General features: G+C 35.3%; 1 protein-coding gene and 1 pseudogene across 2 annotated transcripts in view; one reads left to right on the top strand and one right to left on the bottom strand.

The window, feature by feature from the left end:
• ACER3 (alkaline ceramidase 3) overlaps window positions 1-27,794 on the bottom strand; it is a 108,117-nt gene that overhangs the window by 36,324 nt on the left and 43,999 nt on the right. For both annotated transcript variants that reach the window (XM_039848117.1, XM_039848118.1), the window contains exons 3-5: window positions 16,700-16,752; window positions 4,293-4,345; window positions 1,677-1,758 (exon numbers count right to left, since the gene is read on the bottom strand). In XM_039848117.1, the coding sequence (XP_039704051.1) occupies window positions 1,677-1,758; window positions 4,293-4,345; window positions 16,700-16,752 (188 nt within the window). The remainder of the gene's footprint in view (window positions 1-1,676; window positions 1,759-4,292; window positions 4,346-16,699; window positions 16,753-27,794) is intronic.
• LOC120590625 (uncharacterized) lies at window positions 16,058-16,173 on the top strand (annotated as a pseudogene).

The raw sequence follows: 27,794 nt of genomic DNA, 5'->3' as shown, positions 1-27,794 counted from the left end.
TTCCAAAATGAATTAATCTAACCCTACTCCCATGTTATAAACCTCATCATCTTTCCTGCATAATCTTCTCTTCTTCCAAGTTTCCTAAGTTGGTTAAGGACCTAATATGTGACTAGGCCGTAAACTAAGGAATCATTCTATATAATTCTTTTCACTCCATTCCTAGTCCCTATACTTAGGGGGTCACAAGTCCTATGGACTGTTATTTATGACAGCTTTTCATCCCCACAGCTATTTTACTTTAGTCTGAGTCTTATATCTTGCCTAAGCAAATGCAAAAGTCCCTGGGTCTAGCTTCCTACTCCTCTAATCCATCCTCCATAACCAAAGCAATCTTTCTAAAGCATGTATCTAATTATGTTTTTCCTCTACTGAACCAAGGTAGTGGCTCCGCACTACCTTGAAGATAAAAATCTAAACATATAATAGTGTACAAGGGTCTTTATGATCTGACATTTATCTAAGTCATTAGACTCAACTCACTCCTCACCACTTAACATATGCTCCAGCCATATTAAATCTCTCCTAATTCTACTGCTAGTGCTGATTTAATTAAATCTCTCCCCATTCCACTGGCAGTGATAATTTAATAAGAAAATAAATGTAAAGTACTCAGTATAGCATCTGGCACCTAGTAAGCACTTAAAAAAATGATAGCCCATTACCCGTTACAAGGTTCTATGCCTATGGACAATGTCATAATTTATTTAGAAATGCTTCACGACACTCTTGCCCAGGAGCCTGTCGAACTTCCTATCATCTGTTAAAACTCAGCTCAAATGTCTTCTCTCTGGAGTTTTCCTTGTTCCACTCAAGCTATCTTCATTGATCCTCTTTATCTCATCACCATATAACTAGTCTTTACCTTTATTACTGCAATTATTTTTTGACACAGTCTTTGTTTACATGTTTGACCTTCCTACTAGAAATGTACTCCTCAAGCACAGTAACTACTTGTTAATCATCTTCAGATTTTCTACTGCCTGATATGGTAGGTTTGCAATAAAAGTTTGTTGAAATGAGTATCTCTTAACATAAAATGCAATTCACATAAGAAGAAAAAAGCACTTGGGTAGGGCCAGAAGAAATCAGCTATCTCAACTTATTAGAAAAAGGCTAACCATTAAAATAGTCATACTAGGCATAACAGAGCAAAGCCAATCTCTCTTTTTTTTTTTTAAACAAATAGGAGGTAATATGTTCACCCATGAGAAAAAATTAATTTTTTCCATTGCTACTAAATATTTGCCTTTGACTTTTCTCCGGTTAAGAAAAAAACCCAGATGTTTAAAAAAGTTGTTCCAACTTTTTATTGAGAAATAACGCCTAAACAGGAAACAAAGAAGCAGAGTCGGACCTGGTTAGTACTCGGATGGGAGACCACCCAGGAAGACCAGGTGCTGTAAGCGTAAAAAATAAAAAATAAGAGATTGTAAGTTGACAAGGTCCTTGCAATCTGTGAGGTCAACCAAGGGTTGCCTTGCCTAAAGAAAAAAAATAAAAATAAATAAAATAAAATAAAAAATAAACCGGACACAAAGGAGCAACATCTATGAGTTTAGTGTAGAAATATTTCAGTTTGAACAGCATGAAGCAAATATTGGAAGCAGAATGTGCCAAACGTCATACTTGGCTAGTTCAAATGCTTAATATGTTAAAAACAAAATATGACTTACTGTGGTTACTACTAAACTGAATAGAACTAAGGTAAAAAGCATATGGTAGTTTACTGAGTTCTTCATCTTGAAACATTCAAACCTTAAAAAAAAAGAGAGAGAAAGAAACTTGTTTTAGAATATAAAACTATGAAAACAAATAGAAAGCTGTTTACCACTTACCCACTGGGTCTAGTTATGCCCATCGTTTCCTCCCACCCACATGCTCATCTTAGAGAACTTGTACTGCCTACAGCCTCCAAGAGACTATGGGGACCAAGAGCAGGCATCTTCCTTAAACTGAGCCAATGAGAGCCTCTCTCTTGAAAATTTGGAGTTTGGGAGCCAGAGATTGAATCAATTAAATGTAGAGAGTCAAAGTTATAAAGCTATATGGATTCCAGTTCTGATGCTGATATCTAGGCAGCTAAACTGAATGAATAAGTAGATGATTGAGCAGAGAAGTCATTCTCAGAAAAAGAAAAATAAAGCACATACAAAGACTTGAAACCATGTGGAGAGGAAGGAATGGAGAAAAGAAAGAGGGAGAGAGAAGCTGTCCTAGTCTAGTGAGGCTGTACTTCCTGCTATTGGGTTCCATGTAATTTCCTCACATCCTTACAATAAATAAATCTCTCTTAATTCAAGCTAGCTTGAGTAGGTTTCTATACCTTGTAACTAATGATCCTGGACTAAGGCACACTATTATGGAAAATATTACTATATTATAATCGTCTCTTTACTTATCCATCTCTCCAACCAGACTGTGAATTCCTTGTGTGCAGGGATTAAATCTTGTTTCCATATATCTTGTGACTTAGGATAGTGTCTGACACACAGGAAATATTCAGTGAATAAAGAAATATGAACAAATATCTGGCCATCTGTTAAAGATCCAACCTTTGAGCCTACGTTTTGGTACAAGCAGCAGGAGAGTTCTCTCAGTTTACTAATTAATTGGCTGCAGAATTGGACCCAACTTCTACTTCCTTAACTGTAAAGAAAGATGGTAGCCCAGGTGATTTCTATGATGTCTTTTATATTTAAATTCTGGAACTGAATGACTTATTTAGAGCTCATCTGAAAGCATTTTTCCAGATCAGGGCAGCAAATTTCAGCCCAAGGGCAATTTCTCAGCCTAAGCCTGTTTTTATCAATAAAATATTACTGGAACACACTCACACCCATTTGTTTACATATTAATGTCTGTTTCCACAGCAAAGTTATCAAGTTGTAACAGAGACCAGTGGCCCAGAAACCTAAAATAATTACTATCTGGCTCTTTACAGAAAAAATTTCAGAAGCTCTTTTTTAATATATATACATATATTTGTTAATTCCTCCCCCCACTTCCACTCCTAACCTAGGGATGTTGCTGTCTCCCCTTAACAACTGGATCTCTGAAGGCGGGGCGTCTCCTCCCACGCGCTCGCGGCGCACATCCAGGGGTATGGACCGTGGTTCCACTGGGGCTCAAACCCAGGACCTTCTACGTGTAAAGCAGACAAACCAACCACTACTCTATGGAACCACCCTGTTTTTTAATATATTTTTTTAACTATTCTGAATTTTACATATCTTTAGAAGGAGGTATTCTTCAACTAACAAAGATGATCATATTGAAAAGATCAGACAACCATCACATAAGGGATTCAGAGATGTCTTAAGTATTAGTGCTAGGGAAGAGGTATACTTAGAAGGTAAAGTTTTTAAACTTGTAGTTCAATTTCCCACTCTGACACTAATTACATGATCTTAGGCAACTCACCTATGTATAAGCTTTGCTTATATCTGTTCACAAAAAAGGGGTTCTATAGAAAGTAATGTCACAGGGTGATGTGATCATAAATTCTTAAAAGGGCAAGTTATTGTGGGTAGTCATACCCCAGGCATATAACTTTTTTAGTTTAAAAGGTTTATCTTTGTCTTAAACAAGCCTTGTCCATCTCTTTCGTGAATCTAGGTTAACAGACTTTTGAAATAAGTGTAACCACCATCAAGAAAACACATAGTCTTGTTACCTGTCCTGTAGTCCAATCCCACCTTGCTTTCTCCCACATTCATGTAATCTTCCTTAAATTCCCACCTTAATGCTAAATGCATAAAAGAAGCTGCAAAAACTGTTATGCTTCCCTGCAATTGTCGGTTTTGGCTCAAATAAACTCATAAAAATTCTCTACAGGTTTGGATGTTTCTTACATTGACAGATCCTTAGACGAGTTACTAAATCTCTCTGTGCTTCACTTCATCATCTATAATATAGGGACAATATGCATTTATCTTGTACAACTGTGAGAATTAGAGATGACTTGGTATTTCTAGAACAATTACAGTTACAAAGTAGATAAATACTATTTTTATGACATAATATATGAAATCTTACAATTTATACATTCATAACTCAAGGAAAGGCAAATTATGCAATTTAAGTCAAATTTAAGTAAGAGTCTATCTAAATTGACTAAAGGGTATCGAGATCACAAGTTATAATCTTCTATACTATTATAATCTCCCAGTAATATTAATCGAGTTAATTATATTACTTAATTCACTGATGCAAATATGAATTTTAAAATATATCAGATAATTGAATTTCAAGCCATATCAAACAACTAAATTTTAAATATTAATACTTACATGCAGTATACAAATATACAGCAGCTGTAAATCATTGGGAGTTCATCCAATAGCTATAAGAAACAAACACAGATAACAGGATTTGAATATCGTAGAGCTGCAATTATTATGCAAATCAAAATAAAATATCAACATGATTAAGATGGTTACCTCATTATCTAATAGCTTTTACTAATTCTTTTATATATTTATCATCATCTAATTTACTCTATTTAGTTAATTGTTATTGAACAAATAAGCATACCCATCCATTTATCTGTTCTTAATGTATATACCTAAGTAGACTCACTAGGCAGCTCAGATCACTTGGTATCACTATATCATACTTCCAGGAAAGAATGATGTCTACCATCTGCGGATCTGTGGGTCCTACCAGTATTCTTTTGCATTTCTCCCCCTTTCTATAGCACCTAAAATTGATTAAAATGTCCACTGATACACATAAGAGATATTAATGGTTGGGAAGTAAGTTAATCTAAATAATCTATGTCTCTGAAAAAGAATATTACCCTTATTAGCAATAATAATAATAGCTATTATGTATTAAACTAAAAGCTAAATGTTGTAGATAGGTTATTTCTAATCCTTAAACTAATCCTATAGAATTTATTTATTCACTAGAGATGCAGTTAATTAATTCTTTAATAATATAACTACTAGGTGCCAGGCAATGTGTAAGAAGCTCAGCATACAATGAAAACAAGGCACAGTCACTGCCTTCAAGGAATTCAGTCTAGTGAGGTAGAGGGAATGAAAAACATTGTTAAATATAGAGTAAAATGTCAACAAAAGGTGGCAAGAAATGAAATGGGTGGTAGATAAAGGCATTCCAAGAGGAAAAGAGTTTATGTAAAGTAATATCTTCTGGTAAATAACAGCATGTGGGCAAGGTCTCATGGTTAAGTGTTTTACATTCATTATCTCATTTAATTTTCTCAACAATTCTAAGATAGGTACCATTATCACCATTCTTAGATGAGAACACTGAGGTTTAGATGTTTAAGTAACTTGTCCAAGATCACAGAGCTAATATGTTAACAGGGCCAGATTTTGAACTGACAACTTTACATTCTGTTGCTTCTAAAATCTTCCACTAGAATCACCTTTAAATGCTCCAAAAAACCTGGCATAGTTATCATGACATCCTGTAGATAAATCTACCATAAGTTTTACGGTATATAAAAGATTTCTCTATTAAAAGTTTTGAACCAGGATCTATTGGCTTTATACTATACATTTTTTGCATTTTTATCTTCTTTAAGTTTTCATGTGTTAGGAAAATATTTGTGTAACTATTTGGCCATTTTCATATGTACTGAGGTATGTAAACGGTCCATTTTGGAGGATTCTATCCAAATATTTGGATGGTAGAGCATAAAAAGATAAACTTTTTCTCTATTATTTCATAGGCCTATCCATAAAGTCTATGCAAGGCAGTTGAAATAATTGCTGTCATTATTTTATTTATTGATTCAACAAATATTAAGCACTTACTATGTGCCTGACACTATGCTATGTGCTAGAGACAAGATGGTCCATGCTCTCACAGAACTTTACAATCTAGCACGAGAGAGAGACATTAAACAGTTAATTGTACAAACAAATATTTAATTATAATTATGATAAGTGCTATGAAGGAAAAGTACAGAGTACCAAGACCATAAAATAGAGGACCTAATTTAGGGAGTCATGAAAATTTTCCTTTAAGAATTGACACATAAACTAAGACTTGAAAAAGATGCAGATATAAGTAAGGTGAAGAGAGGCTAAAGGGAAGATGAGAACCCTAAGTAGGGGAAACAGCATGTGCAGAGGTCCTGTGGTAGGAGGGACATTTAAAGAACTGAAAAAAGCCTAATGTGGTTGATGCCTAATCAGTGATAAAGAGAAGGGGTATGAAATGAGGCTGGAGAGATAAACAGCAAATGGACTAGGCAAAATGTTTAGGCTGAAAGGGCTTCTTAATTTTATCTTAAAAGCAATAGTAAGCCATTGAAATGGTTTAAGCTGGATACTATCTTCATCAGCTTGGGCTGCTATAACAAAACACCATAGAGACTGGGTAGCTTAAATACCAGAATTTGTTTCCCACAGTTTTGGAAGCTAAGAAGTCCAAGATCATAGTGCTGGCAGATCTGGTTCTCGGTAAGGGCCATTTTGTTGGCTTGGAGATGGCCACCTTCCCACTGTACCCTGACATGGTGGAGAAAGTAAGCTCTCAGGTCTCTTCTTATAAAGGTACTAATTCCATCACAAGGACCCCACCCTCATAACAACATCCAATTCTAATTACCACCACAAAGCCCCATCTCCAAATACTGTCAAATGAGGGATCAGGGATTCAACATACGAATTTTGAAACAATTCAGTCCACAGCAGTGGTGGTGGTGGTGTTTTAAAATACAGGGCTTTATAATTATTTAGGTATGGTGAAGCCAAGAGATCAGAAGATGGCTGCCATTAAAAGACAGTTTGTTATTCAGTTTCCAAGAGCAGGGGGCATGCCATGCTACACGGGGTCATACAGGAAAGCACCAGGGTCAGTCAGGAGGAAGGAGCAAGGAAAAGAATGGGTGACAGCCTTTATTGTGGTTTCGAGAGAAAGGCAAAGCAAGGGAGGATAAGCAGGCCTAGCATTGGTCAACTTGAATAATTTCAGCAGGCTCTGGAAAATAGGGGCTATCTCTAATGGTCTGGTAGCTGGTCCTGGGGTGATTAGGGCAGAGGAATGCTGCCTCCTGGAGTATAAGAGGTGGTTTAAGAGTATGGGCCCCAGTTTGGTTCATTTGCATAAGAAAGTCACGGTACAGGGTGAGTTGTTTGCTATTTCTAAGAACTGGCTATCCCTGGGAGGGGCAGTCTCTCACTAATCAGTGAGGCCCCAGATGCCAGAACATCAAGAATACAGAAAATAAGAAAATATGGACTGAATGTTTTTGTCATAGCCCAGTTCACACGCTGAAGCCCTCATCCCCAATCTGATAGTATTTGAAGATGGGGCCTGTGATAGGTAATTAGGATTACATGAGGTCATGAGGGTAGATGTGATAGATAATTAGGATTACATGAGGTCATGAGGGTAGATGTGTTGTGTCTTATAAAAGACACAACAGAGTTTTCAAGAAGGTGGCTGCCTGAAAGCCAGGAAGAGTTCTCATCAGACCCAACAACCTGATCTCAGTCTTACAGCTTCCAGAACTTAAACAATAAATGCCTATTGTTTAAGCCACCTAGTCTGTGGTATTTTGTTATGGCAGTCCTCACTGATTAATACAATAGTAAATATACAGTGCTAGATCAGGTATGTGTGGAGTGCTGTGAAGGGAGTAAACACAGATGTGGGGGACTAGCTAAGAGGTCACAGTAGTCCAGGCTAAGGAAAGTTGCTATTTAGATTAAGGTAGCAGAATTGGGAACAGACATAAGTGAACAGGCTTGAGAAATATTTAGTAAGTAAAATAAACAGGGATTTGTAATTGATATAATATAAAGGTGAGGAAGAAGAAACTGCCAACATGACTCTCAAGTATCTTGCCTAAACACTTCAGTTGATGGTTCTATAGTTTACTAAGATTGTGAAACAGAAAGTTACAAGAACGAATTTCAACATGTTGCGTTTGAGGTACCTGTGAGACAGCCAAGTAGAAATATCAATCAGACAACTAGAAAAACAAATCTGTAGCTCAGAAGAAAGATCTGGACTCCAGATGTTGGCTGCTTGTTTATTTGTTTAAAGAAACTAAATTAAACTGAGCATATGTTAAAAGGGCATAGATTTTTAAATCTGCATGATACACATACAAGAGTTATATGAAAACTATAACTAGCAAAATTATGACTGGTACTAGAGCACAGAGTTCCAGGGTAAGGTGGGGTGTGTCTGAAGATAAGTCTAGAGAAGTAGCCAGGGGCCAGATCACAAATCTTGTGCTTCAAATTTATGAGCTTGAATTATGGGTAGTATTAAAGAAGTTTAAAAAGTGACATGCCATTTAGAGATCAGGGACTATGTTTTACACATCTCACATCCAATACTTGTACAAAGCCTAGTAAATGTTGCTCAAAGAATGAAAACAATTAGCTTTGTTTGTAAGAAGAGCATTTCTGTTCCAGTGTGACAAATGGATAGGGGAGGCAGGGACACCAATCAGGAAGTATTTATAGGAACCTGGGTTGGAGATGATGGATTAAGATAGTGGCAGTGGAGATAGCTAGAGGCAGATGTATCCAAGAGTTATGAAATTGAATCAAGAGGTTTTCGTGGTTGTAGAGGTGAGAAAGTAGGAGAAATTAAAGATGAATCGGCTTGGGCTTTCGGTTTAAGATGGCTCCATTGACTGAGATAGGGAGCAAAGGAGAAAGAAGGGTAGCATTTATAACCAGAACATCTACTGTTCGTATTATAAAGTCTGAATTAGCTTATATTATTACCTAACATTTAAGCTTTGTTTTTGTATTATAAATAAAGTTATAAGTGAACAAACATTTTTCTTTGGTTTTATTTTCTAGGATAAGTACTTATTTTTACTTATGAGAGACAAATATATTCCTCTTCTACTAGCATTTATTTTTTCTAATATCGAACATATTATATGCTCAGAACAGAATACTTGGAAAAAGCAGAAAAACACAAATAAAAAATTAAGAAATTGTCTTTAATTTTACCCTCTACAGGATTATCAATAACTGTATATATCAGTTAGTGAAAGCAAAAAAAAAGAATGAGTTGAATGAGTGAATAAAAGAAAATAAAAATCTGAGAGAAGTTTAAAAACTTAAAACCTTTATACTCCTACCACCATCAATACCCTAAGACAGTTAAAGGAAACAAAAGAATAGAAAACAAATTTGGGTCCTAATCTTGTCTCTAACTTTCCATGTAATTTTAGTCAAGTCACTCTCCTCTCTTGGGTTATTTTTCATTTATAAAATTTGTAGATTGGACTAAATTTTAAAAATCTCTCTTAATATCAAAGCTCTATGATTCTAAATTTTCCTCTGGTACCTTTCATCCCTTATTTGAAGGCCATCTGCTCACTCCCGGTATCTCTACCCTTCCTCTAGTGTCTTCCTCAATTCCATTCCCAAATGGATTTCTCTTGGGTAGATGCCACAAGAATGTGACACATTAATCCTGAGAAAGGAGTTAGTAATAGCTTAAAATATTACCCTTCACAGGGCACTCATAACTTAATAGTACTCAAAGTAATGAATCACTAACAATGGATCAATAATGATAATGTCAGACATTCTGCTTGGCTGAAGAAAAGGGAAGAAAACTAATACTTATTAAACATTTATTTACCAGATCCTATGATGGCACTTTCACATAGACCAGTCAACTGATCCTCGTAACACTCGCACAGATATTATTAGACCCAGTAGACAGATGAGAAAACTAAGCCTCAACGAGATTAAGTGGTATATCTTAAAGAGCCTGTAAAGAATTAGAACTTGAACCCAAGTCGCCATCTTGGAATGTTAAATCTGAAGGAAACACTGTCCAAGCTCCAAATCATTCTTTTATTTTTTATTTATTTTTTAAAAATTAATTAATTTTTTTATGGTGACATCGGTTAACAAAATCCAGTAAGTTTCAACTGTACCCTTTAACAGTAAGGCACATATATATTTACATTGTGTTTATCTCCCATAGTTAGATTTGTTTCTGTCACCACATATTTGACCCTCTTTATCCCGTCTACCTTCCCACTCCTCCCCGACTCCCTACTCTCTGGTAAACACTAGTCTATAGTCCATGTCCATGAGTCTCTGTTTGTCCTGTTCATTTGTTGCTCTTAGGGTTTATATCCCATATATAAGTGATATCAAGTGATTTTCTACTTTTTCAGTCTGACTTATTTCACTTAGCATGATTATCTCAAGGTCCATCCGTGTTGTCGCAAATGGCAGTATTTCATCTCTTCTTATGGCTAATATTCCATTGTATATATGTACCACAGCTTCTTAATCCAGTTGTCTATCGTAGGACAATTCAGTTGCTTCCATGTCCTGGCCACTGTGAATAATGTTGCTATGAACATCGGTGTGCAAATATCTTTTTGGATGTGGGTTTTCAAGTCTTTGGGGTAAATACCCAGTAGGGGGATTGCTGGATCATATGGTAGATCAATTCTTAGTTTTTTGAGGAACCTCCATACTGTTTCCCATAGTGGCTGTACCAATTTGCAGTCCCACCAGCAGTGTATGAAGGTTCCTTTTTCTCCGCATCTTCTCCAACATCCAAATCATTCTTAAGACCAAACTGTGAATATCTGCTTGAGCTCACATTGGGAAGAGCTGAGCCTCCAATATCTCTACAGCTACAACAAGCTAAGTTCAGGCTGGTGGAATCGTTCACTGACTACCAGAATCAGGTAAGTGGCAGTACTGCCATTTCTTACTTTACTTCAGTGACTATGCGTAACAAATGATGGCCTAGCATAACTGAGCCAAATTTATCCTGAAAGGAGACAAGACAGGGAGCCTTCAAGAAATATTTATAATCATTTTATGTTTAGATTAGAGATAAAGAAGCTGTTTATACAAGTCCTTCAATATTGATGATCCTTCCTTCCTCCTCAATCATTAAGAAAATGTGATATCAGCCCAGTAAGACAAATATATAAAAGCACAACTTTGTAGTCCCAAAGGGGAAGAAAATAAGGCATTTGTATAATTTGTTCATGAAGTTGATAAAGGAGTATTATAGTAAAGACAAAACACAGAATCAAAGATCTCAGAATGAAAGGCCATCTTGCTCATCTGAATGCTGTGTTATTTTGCCAACAATTAAGTTTATATGCAAATCAAAGTGTCCCATCTTTGTTCAAAATCCTTAACAGCTCACAGGGGATAAAGTCCAAGAGGCTTAGATATGGTGTGTTTCCTAAAACACATCTCTTGCTGCATAGTTCAATACCTGCTCCAGAGTAGGTACTCAACAATTTAATAAATTTTAGCTATTATTATTGGTAGCATTATCACTATCATCACCTCATACTTCTATTCCACAGCTACAACCATAATGTATTATTTGCAGTGCCCTGAGATGCCAGACATACTCTTACAACTCTGTATTCTAGTTGGCCTGGCAAATTCCTATTCACCTTTGACAATGCAACTCAAACATGTGTCTGAGTCGTCTGTGTGAAACCCCTTCTCTGACCTTCCTCCCTAAATAATTACTCTTTCCATTTCCATAGCACCCTGTATGCCCCTTATCACTGCATTCACTAGCATATTATCTTTACTTCTAGACCATAGACTCACTGAGAGAAGAACAAAATCATCTACACCTATACATACCTGTTTCCTATGTATGAAAAAAAATATTTTGAACTAATGAAAGTGTTTGTCCAGCCTGTGTTTGGGCACTTCCAAGGACAGAGGACTCAAGATCTCTCAAGGCAGCCCTGATCATCTATTCCCTCAGAAAATTCTTCCCTATGTTAAGCAAGATGTCTCTTTGTCTTTAATACCACTAGGACCACATAAGATAAACCTAATCCTCTTCAATATTTCCACTCTAAATACTGATGCATAAAACATTTATGTAGTGCTGTGTGCCAGACCTGTGATATAAATAGTGGATACACCAACGTCAACCAGAGACAATCCCTCCTCTTAAGTAACTCACATTCTGATAGAGAAGTCAGACATGTAAATACATAAAACAACACAGATAGGGCAGTAATAGAGATACATGGAGTGTTATGGAAGAACATCTGAGAGGGGTATATCCCACTCTGAGGCCATAGAAGCCTTCCTGGAGGAACTGCCACTTTGCCTGAAACTTAAAGAAAGAACAAGAATTGTCCATGGGAGAGAGGGAAATGCAACAGGGCCAGACGTGAACAAATGCACAGAACAGAGAGTCTGCTGCATATAGCTGAGTGTGGGTAACAAGACATGTCTTCTCTTCTTCAGGCTAAATATAGTCATGCATTGCATAACAATGTTTCGGTCAACCATGGATGGTATAAAGGATGGTGGTCCCATAAGATAATGGAGCTGAAAGATTCCTATTGCCTTGTGCCACCGTCGCTATCATAATGTTTTAGTGCACACATTACTCACGTGTTTGTGGTGATGCTGGTGTAAACAAACCTACTGTGCTGCCAGTCATATAAAAGTATAGCACGTACAATTATAGTAGCAGGTTATACCATCTAGGTTTGTGTAAGTACACTTTATGATGTTCAACCAATGGAATTGTCTAATTACATTTCTCAGAATATATTCCCATTATTAAGCAGCATAAGACTGTCTTCCAGTTCCTTCCCCTCAGCATCATGGCTAGATTTTTAGTTCTTTCATCATTCTGGTATCTCTCATTTGAACACATGCCAGATTAGTCCTCAGACTGAATGCAGTTATTCCAGTCAAGATTTGATGAGCGCACAGTAGAGAAGCCTAACCCCTCCCTCCCTTGGATGCCTGATTTCCTGCCATCTTGTCTCAGCCAGCACATTCATCCAGTTGTTTCTTCATGTCTGGCACAGATAAATAGTTGAAATTGACTTCAGCAAAACTGAAAGCTTTTTTGTTCAAAGGATGCTATTACAATAGTGAAAAAACAACCCATTGAATGGAAGAAAATATTCATAAACTATATATTTGATAAGGTATCAAATATATAAAGAACCCTTGCAACTCAATGATAAAAGGCAAATGATCCAATCAAAAAATGGGCAAAGGATCTGGACAGCTGTTTCTTCTGAGAAAATATACAAATGGCCAATAATCACGTAAAAAAAAAAGGCTCGACATCATTAATCATTAGGGAAATGCAAATCAAAACCACAATGAGATACCACTTCACACCCACTAGGATGAATGTAACCAAAAGGACAGAATAACAAGTATTGGCATGCATATGGAAAAATCGCTGGTGGAAATATAAAACAGTACAGACACTCTGAAAAACAGTCTGGCAGCTCCATAAATGGTTAAGCACAGACTCATCACATGATTTAGCAATTCTACTGCTAAATAGATACCCAAGAGAATTGAAAACATCTACAAAAACGTGTACATGAATATTCATAGCTGAATTATGCATAAAAGCCAAAAAGTAGAAATAACCAAAGTGTCTGTTAATTGATAAATGAGTAAACAAAATGTGGTATATCCATACAAAAGAATATTATTTGGCCTAAATAAAAGAAACCAGACCCGAAGGCCACATATTGTATGACCCACTGCTATGAAATGTCCAGAACAGGCAAGTCCATAGACACAAAGAGTAGATTAGTGGTTGCCAGGGGGTAGGTGAAGGGAGTAACAGGGAGTGAATACTAACTGGCATAGGGTTTCTTTTTGGTGTGATGAAAATGTTCTGTAATTAGATAATGATGATGGTTCCACAATTTTGTAAGTATACTTAAAAGAACTAGTATACTTTAAAAGGGTGAAATTTATGGCAAGTAAATTATAACTTTAAAAAAAAATTCACCTATAAATCCATAATACTGCCAACAAAATCAGGAAGTTAACATTGATTTATTACTACCATGTAATAATCCTCAGGCCCCATTCTAACTGTCTCAATAATATAAATATAAAGCACATGTACACACAATCCAGTACAGAATCACATATTGTATTCAGTTGCTTTTTCCTAAAATTTTAATCTCATTACATGCCAGTTGTTTCATAGAATGTCACTCAATCTGATTTTGCCTGTTTCCATAGAAATAGATTCACATTATGCATCTTCGACAAGAATATCAGAGAAGTGACGCTGTGTTCTTACCACTGTATCCTATCAGGTGGCGTACAATTTTGATTTGTTTCATTACTGAAGATACTCATTCTGATTGCTTGATTAAGGTGATGTCTGCTAGTTTCCTCCACTATAAAGTTACTCTTTTTCCCTTTATAATTATTTTGCAGTGAGGTAGTTGGAAACTATGTAACTTGCATATCAAACTTTTAATTTATTCATTTATTTATAATCACTTACTGTTTCACTTATTATATCATCTATTATTTCAGTATGGACTCACAATTTCTCATTTTATTCAATGGGTTATATAATCAATGCATTTGATAACTGTTATTATCTGTTACTATCATTACTTATTTTGATGCTCAAATTGTCCCAAAATTGGCCACTGGGAACCCCTTCAAGTTGGCTTCAGTATCCTTTTGACATGTTCCTATCATATTGTCCTTTTTTCTGCCCCAGCACTTGACATCAGCCTTAGTTCCTTTTACTGAAGAATAAGTTTTAGAAACCAGATCTGAATAATAGGTGTGCTCTTTGGTATTGGGGTTCCCTGCTCCCAGGTCCTCCCATGGACAGAGAGCTAGAGAATGTACACGTGTGTGTGTGTGTGTATGTATAGAAATATGTATATATGTAGTATGTAAGAATAAATATGAGATATACCATTTAAAACTGTGCATGATTTTGGTCAAATCAATTAGTCTTTTAGGCTCTAAAATTGGAATTTGTAAAATGTAAGTCATAAGTATCTAAGATACTATATATAAAAACACTTGATAATTGCTAGAGCTGGACAAATTCCAATTAATTTTTAGTAAGATAAAATGCAAAGCCTTAATTTCAGTATTATTACTCAGCCGTTGCTCACTGGTACCACCATGTTGTTAGTACTCTTGCCATACAGTTGTTAAATATTTTGAATATCATTCCTGCCATTCTCATCATTTCTTCATACACATTTTAAGTTCTAAGATTCATCACTGTTGTCAGATACACCACACATTATAATGACTCCTTGCTTCTGTTTATGTCATAGTGTAACTCTGGTATGTCATTTCATCTTTTCACTATATAAAAACTTTCAACTAATTCTTTCAGAGTCTGTTTAAATGTTCTTTAACTTACACAGATTCTTGCAAGCTCCACTGTGTTGCCATAGATTACTTTTACTTCTTTAAAAATAATTTTCAGTAATAACTATGTATAGTACCAGGTGGGTACTAGACTAACTGGGGGAATCACTTCATAAATTATATAAATGTCTAACCACTATGCTGTACATCTGAAACTAACATAAAATAATACTGAATGTCAACTGTAATTCAATAAAATAAAAATAATAATTTTCATATTATATCATTGTTTATAGGTGTGTTCTCCCGGCCAGAAAGTATAATTGTGTTCTACGCTCGATTAGGTCAGACCAGTGTTATCATTTGCATATTCTCCAAATGAAGCATGGCATGCACAGCACACATGACATCTTATCATAAATGTGTGCTGAATATTAGAATCAATTCTAAGAATTATTATACATTTAATATAGCTGTAATTAATAATTCACATAATGTTATATACACAGATCCTTCCAGAATAGCACTGTCCAATACAGTAGCCTTAGCCTAAGTGGCTACTAAGAACTTGAAATAAACCTAATCTACACTGAGATATACTGCAAGCAAAAGTGTGAAATATACAACTGATTTCAGGATGTGAAACATTTCATTAATAAATTTTTATATTGATTACTTGTTAAAGTAATACTTTGGATATACTGAGTTAAATAAAATTAATTTCACCTATTTTTTTAATGCAGCTTTTTAATGTGATTACTAGAAAAAAATTTAATTACAAACATAGCTCACATTATATGCCTATTGGACAGTACTGTTCTAGAAGTTTTTGGGTTGTGATGGGAAAAAAAGGTAAAAAAATTGAGGACTAGGATGTAGTTCCACAGTGTAGTGGTTAGCACGTCTGCTTTACATGCAGAAGGTCCTGAGTTCGTGCCCCAGTGTAGCCACAGTCCATGGTCTACGGCCATGCCACCCTGAACAAGGCTGATGTCTGATCTCAGAAGCTAAGCAGGGTCGAGCCTGGTTAGTACTTGGATGGGAGACCACCTAGGAAGACCAGGTGCTGTAGGCATAAATAATAATAAATAATAAAAAAACAATTTGAGGACTAGATATACGGTCTCCTTGGAGCAAGGACAGTAAATAAAAATCCTTGCATACCTTTAAAATTTTGTGAGCTGGAGGGACCAGATCATTCAAATAAACGTCATAAGAGAGAGACGTGAGGGAATGCAGACATCTAAGAATAAGAATATATTTATTTTGGTGAACTGATTATGCCTTTTTAAAATGTCTCCACGGGACTCTACTCTTTAATCCTGCTTTAAAATTGTACACGCCTGCATAGAGATGGTCAAAAAGCTATAATGCTCTCATTTGTTTTCTCTATGGATAACTTATTTGCTTGCCTCTTTACTTCACTTAGTCAATCTGGATCCTACGGCCTAAAGTAAAAAGTCCAGACTACAAATCCCATCTGTTTTTTTCCTTCAGTCTCTTGTCTTGATACCATCCTCTAGGAATGTGCCCTTTTCTCAAATATGAAGTATCTCTGAATTAGAAGAAATAGACATTTAGTCAATTTTGTCATTACTGACCTGCATTTCATATTTCAGAGTCATGTGGAAGCACCAGGATCCCATTCCTACCACTGAAATTAAAACAAAGAAACAAACAAAAAAAACAATTAGCATAAAATTATTTGAAAGTAGCCAGAGTGACTTGAGAAGACAATAAGACATTTCAGAGCACTGAGTTTTTAAGAAGAACAAAGTTTACAAAATCTTGTGGCAGGATATAAGACTTTGCATAAGCTCTATAATTAATGAAATTTCGGTATAGAAAAAACAATGTAAATTCCCTTAAATTCCCTCCATTATGTGATTTACTAGATTAATCAATATTCTCCATTCATTCTATAAAATACACTACCTGATGCTCAGGGTAAGCTTTAAGGCTCATAGCTGGTTAGCAATCATTCAGTACTTCCTTGCACTTCTGCTCCAAAGAGCTGAACTATAAGCTTACTAAGAGCCAGTGAGTTATGTTTGTTCCCAAACCTGTTAATGTCACTGTATTTAGTTGTCAGAAATGCAACTGCAAAAAGAAAGCTGCTGTTTCTACAAAAACTATTTTGAATGCTTAAAACAGACTCAACAAAATTGAGTTGCTAATAAAAATAGCTATTGAATTAGGTGTGGGTAAAATATGTTACAGATCAGGAAAAATAGTAAAAATCTAAAGATTCTATATCTGTGCCTCAAAGTTCTTCCTATGTGCCTCTATTTTAAATAAACTGCTTCCATTTTAGGGTTTTTAAATTTTTGTTTGTTTTTAATCCAAGAAAGACTAAATAGAACTATAATTAGAATCCCATATTCGAAAGTCATGCTCTATATCGAATTGTCAAAAATTATATGGCTATATATTTTCACAAAAATAAACCTTTTACTGATATATATTTTATTGATGATAAGCTTTGACTTTTTAAAAAAATCAACTAACCAAGTAATAAATCTGATAACTGAGCTACTGTGATTCATTAAGTTTGGTTAAATACCCATTTACTGAGCACTTTCTATTTGCCAAAGTCAGTTACAGATGCTAAGGTACAAAGGATAAGATTTAGTCATTGGGCTTAATAAAGCATACAGGCTAATGGAGGGCACAGGCAGATAAACAGAAGATGCCAGTATATGTATATGTATAGAGTACCATGAGAACACAGAAGAAGGGCATTTATGAAAGAAGTCAGAGAATGCAAGACTGATGCCAGAGGAGTTAGCCTTAAGGATGTATAGGAGTTAGCCCAACAAACACGGTGAACGAGGTGTCACCAAATAATCTGTATGAAGCCACTTGAGAAAAATTTCAAACTCTGTTACTCTTGCTTTAAAAAAAAAAATCACTGTATATATCATCGCATTATTTTCTACTGCTCAAAATAAGATGAGAGAAGTAAAGTTATTGCACTTATTTTACTAAAAAATGAGAAAGCAGGATGGTTGGTGTCTTTTTTTTCCAAAGGAGAAATTAGCAAGTACGAAAGTAGATAAATTAATGAAAAGGGGAACAAACTCTGTGAGGTATTTAAAGTCACACAATATACTATGAAGTCACACAATATACTATGAGATGACTATTCATCCTGAAAGGGAGACTGGCCACTTAATCATGCCTCACTTAAGAAACGTTTTTATCCAAACTTTTCCAAATGTTCTCTTGGTACTTTTATTTATACAGTATTAAAAGTCTGATTTTTAAAGAGATCTCTATAATTTATTTCTTTTCAACAACCCATTTAGAACACAAAAAATGTAATAGAACAGCCATCACCTTCTCCACACAATATTTTATATTTTGCCGCATTAAGCAAACCACCAATATTTATTCAAGTTTATCAGCTTTATAGATATAATTCACATATTATAAAATTAATTTATTTAAAGTGCATAATTGTTTTTAATATGTTCATAAAGTTGTACAATCATCGTCATTATCTAATTTTAGAACATTTTCATCACCTCAGAGAGAAACCCTGCAAGCACCTATTAGCAGTCACTCCCTATTTCTCCTCAAACTTCCCCCTTCCTCAGCCCTCGACAACCATTAATCTATTTTCTATCTTGATAGATTTACCTGTTCTGGACTTTTCATATAAATAGAATCATAAAATATGTAGTCTTTCTGTCTGTTTGCTTTCACTTAGCATAATATTTTCAAAGTTTACTCATGTTATAGCATGTATCAATAACTTATTCCTTTTATGGATGAATATTCCATTGTATGACCTACTACATCTTATTTATCCATTCATCAGTTGATGGACATTATTACACATTACATGTTTGCACTCCCCAAATTTATAGGTTGAAGCCCTAATCCCCAATGTGGTAGTATTTGGTGGGGTGGGGCCTTTTGGTAATTAGGTTTAGATGAGGTCACGAAGGTGGGGCTTTCATGATGGGATTAGTGTCCTTATAAGAAGTGGAAGAAACAGGACCTCACTGTCTCTCTCTGCCTATATGCAACAAAAATAGGCCATGTGATGACACAGGGAGAAGGTGGATATCTGCAAGCCAAAAAGAGGGCTCTCACCAGGAACCAAATAGACCAGCACCTTAATCTTAGACTTCCTAGCCTCTAGAGCAGTGAGAAATGAATGTATGTTGTTCAAGCCACCCAGTCTATGATGTTTTGTTATGGCAGCTTCAGCTGACCAAGACAGACTTTTAGGTTTTTTTTCTACATTTTGGCTATTATGAATAATGCTGCTGTAAACATTCACATACAGACATGCCCCATTTTATTGTACTTCACTTGACTGCCCTTCACAGATACTGCATTTTCTATAAATTGAAGGTAAGACTCTCCACCAGCAAAGATTACAACTTACTGAAGGCTCAGATGATGGTCAGCTTTTTTTTTTTTTAGCAATAAAGTATTTTAAAATAAGTTGTGTACATTGTTTTTTTCAGATGACTTTAAGTATATAGGACAATGTGCGTAGGTTATATTCAAATATTGATGACACATTATATAAGAGACTGAAGCATCCTCAAATTTTAGTATCTGAGGGGACTCCTGGAACCAATCCCGCATGGATAGCAAGGGACGACTAGATTATGTGTAGCTAAAGTGTAAAGTACATGTAGGAGAGTAGTGGAAGATGAGGTTAGTAAGGCAGAGAGTCCAGATTACGACCAACCTGCCAAGAAATACAGATTTTCAAGTAGGTTATCTCATTTAAAGAAAAATGATTCCATTCAAAGAGGCATACCTGGCTGGAGAAAATTGGTGAAATTCAGCACAGTAAACCAGTTTTTATCACTGACACACTACAATTTATCAAGAGGTGCATATTTTCTGAAATGTATTCAAATTGGCACAAATAAAAAATTCAAGAAAGAGAAGTTATTTAAGCCAAAGGAACAAATGTGAATGAAATATGTGAAAACAAAACAACATTCATTAGTCCTTAAATTATACAAATTAGAAATTCTGGAGATACTTAAAAAAGTATTTTTATTTTCTTTTCCTTGCAAATCAACTGATTGATTCAATCACATGGAGAACAAAATGTTTAATTAATATAAGGGTGACTGAATTTGACCTCAAAAGCAAAGTAAATAAAAGCAAAAATAAATAAATGGAACTATATCAAACTAAAAAGCTTCTGCACAGCAAAAGAAACCATCGACAAAACAGAAAGAAAATCAAATGAATGGGAGAAGATACTTCCACACAACACCTCCCATAAGGGGCTAATATCCAACAAAAAACCCAAACAATCCAATTTAAAAATGGGTAGAGGACCTTAATGACACCTCTCAAGAAGACATACAAACAGCCCACAGACATATGAAGAGATGCTCAACGTCACTAGCTATTAGGAAAATGTAAATCCAAACCACCATGAGATATTACCTCACACCTGTTAGAGTGGCTATCATCAAGAAGACAAGTAATAATGAGTGTTGGAGAGGTTGTGGGAAAAGGGACCCCTAATACACTGCAGGTGGGAATGTAAATTGGTATAGCCACTATGGAAAACAGTATGAAGTTTCCTCAAAAAAAAAAAAAAAAAAGTAGAATTACCACATGACCCAGCAATCCCTCTTCTGAGTATCTGCCTCTAAATTTGAAAACATTTATCTGTAAAGATGCTCATTGCAGTAGTATTCACGGTGGCCAAGACACGGAAACAATCAATAGGTGATTGGATAAAGAAGATGTGGTACATATATACAATAGAATGTTACTCAGCTGTAAGAAAAAATGAATACTGCCATTTTCGACAACATGGATGGATCTTGAAATTATCATGCTAAGTGAAATAAGTCAAATAAGTCAGACAGAAAAAGTTGAGAACCATATGATTTCACTTATATGTGGGATATACAACTGAAAACAAATAAGACAAAAACTCATAGACACAGACAATAGTTTAGTGGTTACTAGAGGGAAGTGGGGAGAGGGGAGGTAGGTAAGGGTAAAGGGGGTCAGTTATATGGTGAACAAAGAAGATCTGACTTTGGGTGGTGAACACATAATGCAATATACAGATGATGTATTATCAAATTGTACACTTGAAACCTATATAATTTTATTAACCAATGTCACCCTGATAAATTTAATTTAAAAATATATACGGGTGACTGTTAGCCAACATTTCATCCTTATGTTTCCCTTAAAAAAAACCTGAGGCATCAAAGTTAATTTAATTCACATTTGTAGGAATTATCCAGAGCATTCCAAAAAACAACTAACAGGGACAGGTTTCTCTACATGGTCATGCCTAAAGTGAAAACTGCGGCAGTCAAAATAGTAATAGAATGAGAATAAAGAAGTCAATGTCCCATATACATCTTCTAATTAGATGTCCATATTCATAGCACTTTAATACAGTTTTAAGAGTCTCTCAAGCATATAACAGCATTTCACTGAGTTGGAATCTCCCGATTCAAATATTTTGGCATGATACCAGTCACAGTTTTCAAGGTTACAAAATACAGGTATGTTCTGATACACATTTATTTTGATCCATCTGACTAACCATCCTGTAGAAAGAGTCTTAAAGAACTTTGCAATCAGACTTTAACTAGGATCCCAGGTCTATCACTTATTACTTATTAACTTATTAACTGACTCTCTTTGAGACTCAGCTGCCTCTGTAAAATAAGAATAACAATGGTTTATTTATTTACTTTTTACTTTTAAAGGATAACAATATTTATCATGAAAGGTGGCTTGAGGATTACCTAGCATGTACCTGACATATAATAGGTATCAATAAATTTTATTTTCTAGTCCCTAACTCAAGCTATGAAAAAATTCACACACATAGTGAATGGAATCATTAGATTTGGGAAGTAGGTTAGCTTATTTGCCATGACACAAAATTAAAGGCCCAAGATACACTGAGTTCCTTTTAAATTACATCATGATTTACCAAAATGCATAAGGGACCCAGTATAGATGAAAAAGAAGGGCATATTAACTATAAAGTGTCAAAGGCATTAACAGTATAATATGTGATTCTTTTAAAATCTATGAACTCAAGTAGTTTTTAGTTTTTTTGGTGGTGTCAAAACAATACCAGCTACAATTATAGAGCATGCATAATTGTACTTTCCAGGTGAAATGAGCATTTGCATTAGAAACAAAATACACTATCATATTAGAAAGGCAGTAGAGTAGAGTGATTAAAAGAGTTTTGGAGAGTTGTCCTAAGAAGTTTGGACCTTATCTCCAAGCTGATGAGAAGCCATTTAGGATATTTAAAAAGAGCTTTTCTAATCATTTGCCACCTATCCTAAAGGGGATTGATTATTCACTCCCTTTTCTATCATTAATCTAGTATATAACCTTATTGTAGTAACACACGTAGAGAGGTGAGAATATTCTATTTAGCTTTATCAGTGTATTTTGGATTACTCTCTCCCTTCCCACCTCCAGTAAGGTTGCTACAACATTAGTAGATGGGCTACTACATTAATTTAGCAACATAGGTTACAGTAGTAACTACATTAGTGTGGTAGGCAGAACAATGGCTCCCGAAGATGTCTACAACCTAACCCCAGAACTTGTGAATATGTTATCTCGAATGGCAAAAATAACTTTGCAAAGGTGATTAAATCAAAGGCTTTGAGATGGAGAGATTATCTGGATTGTTACAGTGTACCCAACCTAATTACCTGAGTCCTCAAAAGCACGAATTTTGGGAGATGTGATTATGGAAGAATGGTCAGAGATATAAAGTTACTAACTTTAAAGATGAAAGAAAGAGGCCCTGAGCCAAGAGACTCTGGGCAGCCATATAAGCTAGAAAAGACAAGTAAATTGACTCTCCCCCGAGACCCTCCAGAGAGGAATACAGATCTTCAAACACCCTGATTCATCACAGTGAAACTTCTGTCAGATTTCTAATCTACAGACTGTAAGATAATAACTATATTTTATTGTCTTAAGTCATTTAATTTGTGATCCTTTGTTATAGCAGCAAAAACCAGTACAATTACCAACAAATGGCTAGTATATTAGTTACTAAACCAATACCTGAAGTGCCTTTTAAAACTCTTGCCTAAGAACTTCGGCTCATCTGAAGACTCTCAAGAAAAGTCAAAAGGCAAGCTACAGACTGGGAGAAAATATTTGCAATACATATAATATCTAACAAAAGGCTCATATCCAGAAATATGATATAAAAAATCAGTAAGAAAAAGACAGACAACCCATTTTAAAACTGGCAAAAGATTCGTTGACACATCACAAAAGATGACATCCAAAGGGCCTATAAACTTTTGGCAAATGCTCAACATCATTACTCATTGGGGAAAAAATATTAAAGCCTCTGTGAGATACCACCACACACCAAATCAAAATGACTAAAATTAAAAAGATTGACAAGTATGGGCAACAATGTGGAATAAATGGAAATCTCAAATATTGCTGGTGGGAGTGTAAAATGGTCCAACTATTTTAGAAAATTGTTTGGCAGTTTCTAAGAAATTTAAACACAAACTATCCTATGACCTAGCAAACCTACTAGACATACACCCAAAAGAAATGAGTGCATATGTCCATCAAAAGACATATATGATATACCATAGAATATTTATTCATAAAAGTCCTAAACTGAAAACGCATTAACCAATTTTATTAAGCCATTTCATTAACATGAAAACAGGCAAATGAACTGTATTATTCATACAATGCAATAATATATATCAATAAAAAAGAATGTACTGATACAAACTACAATGATGACACTCAAAAATACTATATCAAGTTAAAGAAGCCACATGCCAGAGTACACACTATATGATTCTATTTATACAAGTTTAAGAACATGCAAATTATTATATGGGAATAGAAGCTGGAATAGTAGTTATCTTTCTGGTGGTGTACTGACTGAGAAAAGGCTCAAGGAAACTTTCTGGGGTAATTGAAATTTTCTGTATCTTCATATGGGTGGTGTATACATAGATAAAACCTCATTGAACTGCATGTATACTTAAGATTTATATATTCGAATTATTATGAAATATACATCAATTTTTAATCAGAAAAAATTGAGAGGGACCACCTCTTCCTTGCTGTGCTCTAAATATACCTTGTCCATCAAAATACTCCCACCTAAGAGATTGGCTTTAGTACTATCCATATTGTTTCTGGAACACCTTCAGGCAGGTTAAGTTAGTGACAAACAAATGTTCCACAGGCAGAGGAAAAGTAAGAATACAAAGTAGCAATGATACTAATAGATAAGGGTTAATATGGTAATTGAAGAGAGAACTAAGGTATTTCTGCAGCCAAGTAAAGGGAATGTTTGGACTACCTAGGGAGGTTAAGGTATGGTAAATAGTATGGACCTAGAACAATTAATAATAGACATGATAATAACAGAAATGAGATTAGATGTTATGATTTTTATACTTATTTTCTTAGACAATAATTGAATGACAATAATTGTCATTCAATTATTGTCTTACTCTGGATCCAGTCAAAAACGTTAAAACATAAACCACAACTCAGGCCATAGGAACCAGATGAGGAGCCATCACAGCTGCCTGCCTTAGACTACTTTCTACCAGGCTTTCCACCTTTCTGCTTGCACTTTCTACTGGGCAACTTTCCTGGCCATCTCATTTCCTCACCTCCTGTTCCCTAACTACATGGGCTACTTAGCTATCTGTGGTTTCCGCTTCTCTGGTTAAGCCTGTTGCTGGGTTTTAGCTACTAGATTGAACATGTTTATTCACAGTGTAGTCATATGAAAACCACAATTGCGCATGCATAAAGATGAGAAACTATTTACTAAAAAATGAAAATACTGTTTCTATTGAGTGATAAGATTATGGGTATTTTGCATTGTTTTTCAAATTTGTCTTCAATATAACCATCACATACTTTTTTAACCAACTAGAAAAAAAGGTCATTGATGTTTTGGGCAATGTCTGGAAAACTGGGAATAAATAAAGGGAAATTAGTAGGCAAGTTATAAAATGATTTCTAAAGGTCCTTTCATTGACTTTATGTCTATTTCATTACTAAATGTAACTGCTATAATCTAAAATGTTATTAGTCTAATAGGCAGTCTACTCTCTTTCCCCTTGACAAGAGGCATAATGTTCTTAAGATCATTTCGGATGACTTTGATTAAGTCTGGCAGTAAGAGACTATAGGTATGATCACACTAAACTCAAAGCAGCTCCATGCAAAGAATTTCCAATGGTTCTTTTCATAGGGTAATGACTTGGTGTCTCTGTGACATTTCTACTTCACTAACTTTCTATTTCAGCACTGGACTTAGAGATAATAGACTCATTAAGTAGACTTTTAAAATCTTTAATAATCTTTAATAGACTTTTTTCCTGCCTTTTTTTTAAACCATTTTTCAATTCATTTCTCTTGTTGTCAATTACCTATTCATTTAGATAACTGCACAACAAACACACTCGTACGATTACAAATAGATTTTGTTGTTTATTTATTTGCAATTCATCACCCCTCAATGTAACATAAGCTCTCTGGGGACAAGGACTCTTTTTTGCTATCCTATAACATGTACCGCATAAAAATATTTGTAAAGGAAAGAATAAGTGAACACATTGCTATTTTGAAGAAATAAGATAAACCACAATTTGTGATTTGAGCAGTAAAGAGAAAAATTAAATCTCATAGAAAAGATTTCTTTTGGCTTGGTTCTATTGTAGGTAATGCACAGTTTTAAATTACTGGCTTATGGCACAATGATTTCAGTCATGTGCCAGCTAACAATGGGGAATGTGTCGTTAGGCGATTTCATCAGAGTGTACCTACACAAACCTAGATGGTATAGCCTACTACTATACATGTAGGCTATATGGAATAGCCTATTGCTCCTAGGCTACAAATCTGTACAGCACATTTTCATGGTACTGAATACTGTAGGCAATTATAACACAATGGTATCTGTGTAACTAGACATATCTAAACATAGAAAAGGTACAGTAAAAATATGGTATAAATAATTAAAAAATGGTGCAACTATATAGGGCACTTGCCATGAATGGAGCTTCAAGACTGGAAGTTGCTCTGGGTGAGTCACTGAGTGACTATGAAGGCCTAGGATGTTACTGTACACTACTGTAGACTTTATAAACACTGTCCACTTCAGCAACACTAAATTTATGAAAATATTTCTGTCTTCAATAATAAATCAAACTTTGCTTCCTATAACTTTTTTACTTTATAAACTTTTTAATTTTTTAAAACTTTTGACTCTTTTGTAATAACATTTAGCTTAAAGCACAAACACATGATATAGCTGTACAAAAATATTTTCTTTCTTTACATCCTTATTCTATAAGCTTTTTTTCTATTAAATTTTTTTTATTTTTACTTTTTAAACCTTTTTTTAAAAACTAAGATACAAACACGTTCATTAGTCTAGACCTACACAGTATCAGAATCATCAACATCACTGTCTCCCTCCTCCACGTCTTGTCCCACTGGAAGGTCTTCAGGGGCAATAACACACATGGAGCTGGCATTTCCTATGATAAGGAAGCCTTCTTCTGGAATACCTCCCGAAGGACCCGCCCGAGGTGAGTGTCACTCCTTGAGGAGGTGTCACTCTTTTCAAAAACATGTCCATGGTAATTTGGTTTCTTCCTTTCATCATAGATTTGCTTGTAAGCAGATAAGGCACCACAAACATTTCTATTAATGAAAACCTTTCAGAGTCAGGGTCCATGTTTTAAACTTTATAAAGAGCTTGTTGAGGTCTGCCAAAGTTTCTGCTAAACCCTTCACTATGAGTTTTCTTGAGGGGAGGGTGTCTCCTTAATCTCCTACAGTTTTCTTTTATCTTGCCTCTTCTTCAGCTATGTGTTCCTATTCCAGTTCAAACAACTCTTTAGTCAGTTCCTCAGAGATCACCTCTAGAAGCTTCTCAATGTCACCTTTATCTACACCCAGGCTTAAAGTTGTTGCCATCTCAACCACAGCCTTGATGATTTTTGCAACCCTCATCCTTGGCAAATCTTTTGAAGTCATGGATGAACCTCCTCAATGTCTTCCTCCATGTGCCACTCATATACTCCTTGCTGACATCATCCCAAGCCCAAGCAGTCATTGGTGTAGTCACAGATGTTGTAATCAGAATTGCTTCAGTATCTTAAGTAGCTGTAGCAATAACCTAGGCAAAGACTTCTTCCTTGAGTAGTAGGCCTTAAAAGCTGCTACAACTTCTTTATCCATTGGTTGGATCAAAGAGGTGGTACTTGGAGGGAGAAACACCACTTTGATATTAGGATGAAAATCCCAGTAAAAGGAGAATGTCCAAAAGTATTATCATTAATAAGCAAAATCTTGAAAGGCATGTATTCTCCAAACAGTACTTCCCCATTTTGCTGGCAGAGCAATTCTGGAGGGCATCTTGGAAGAGGAGCTGGTCATTCATGACTTCTTACTGCTCCCCTAATACATTGGCAGTGTGTGCTTACTGATATGCTTAAAGGCCCTGAGGTTCTCACTATGTGAGATCACAAGAGTTTTAATTTGTAGTCTGCAACACTGCGCCCAAGCAAGACTGTTATCCTTGAAACCAGGCCTTGACTTGGCCTCCTTATGGATGAAATTCAGGTGTCCCTTTCCAGACTTGGGAGGTTTCACCCATATTGAATATTTGTTCTGGCAAGTAATTTT

This window comes from Pteropus medius, unplaced genomic scaffold (assembly GCF_902729225.1).
Source record: "Pteropus medius unplaced genomic scaffold, Ma_sr-lr_union100, whole genome shotgun sequence".
Classification (NCBI taxonomy): domain Eukaryota; kingdom Metazoa; phylum Chordata; class Mammalia; order Chiroptera; family Pteropodidae; genus Pteropus; species Pteropus medius.
The sequence above is the reverse complement of the archived record's forward strand: the minus strand, read 5'-3'. Positions and strand labels throughout refer to the sequence as shown.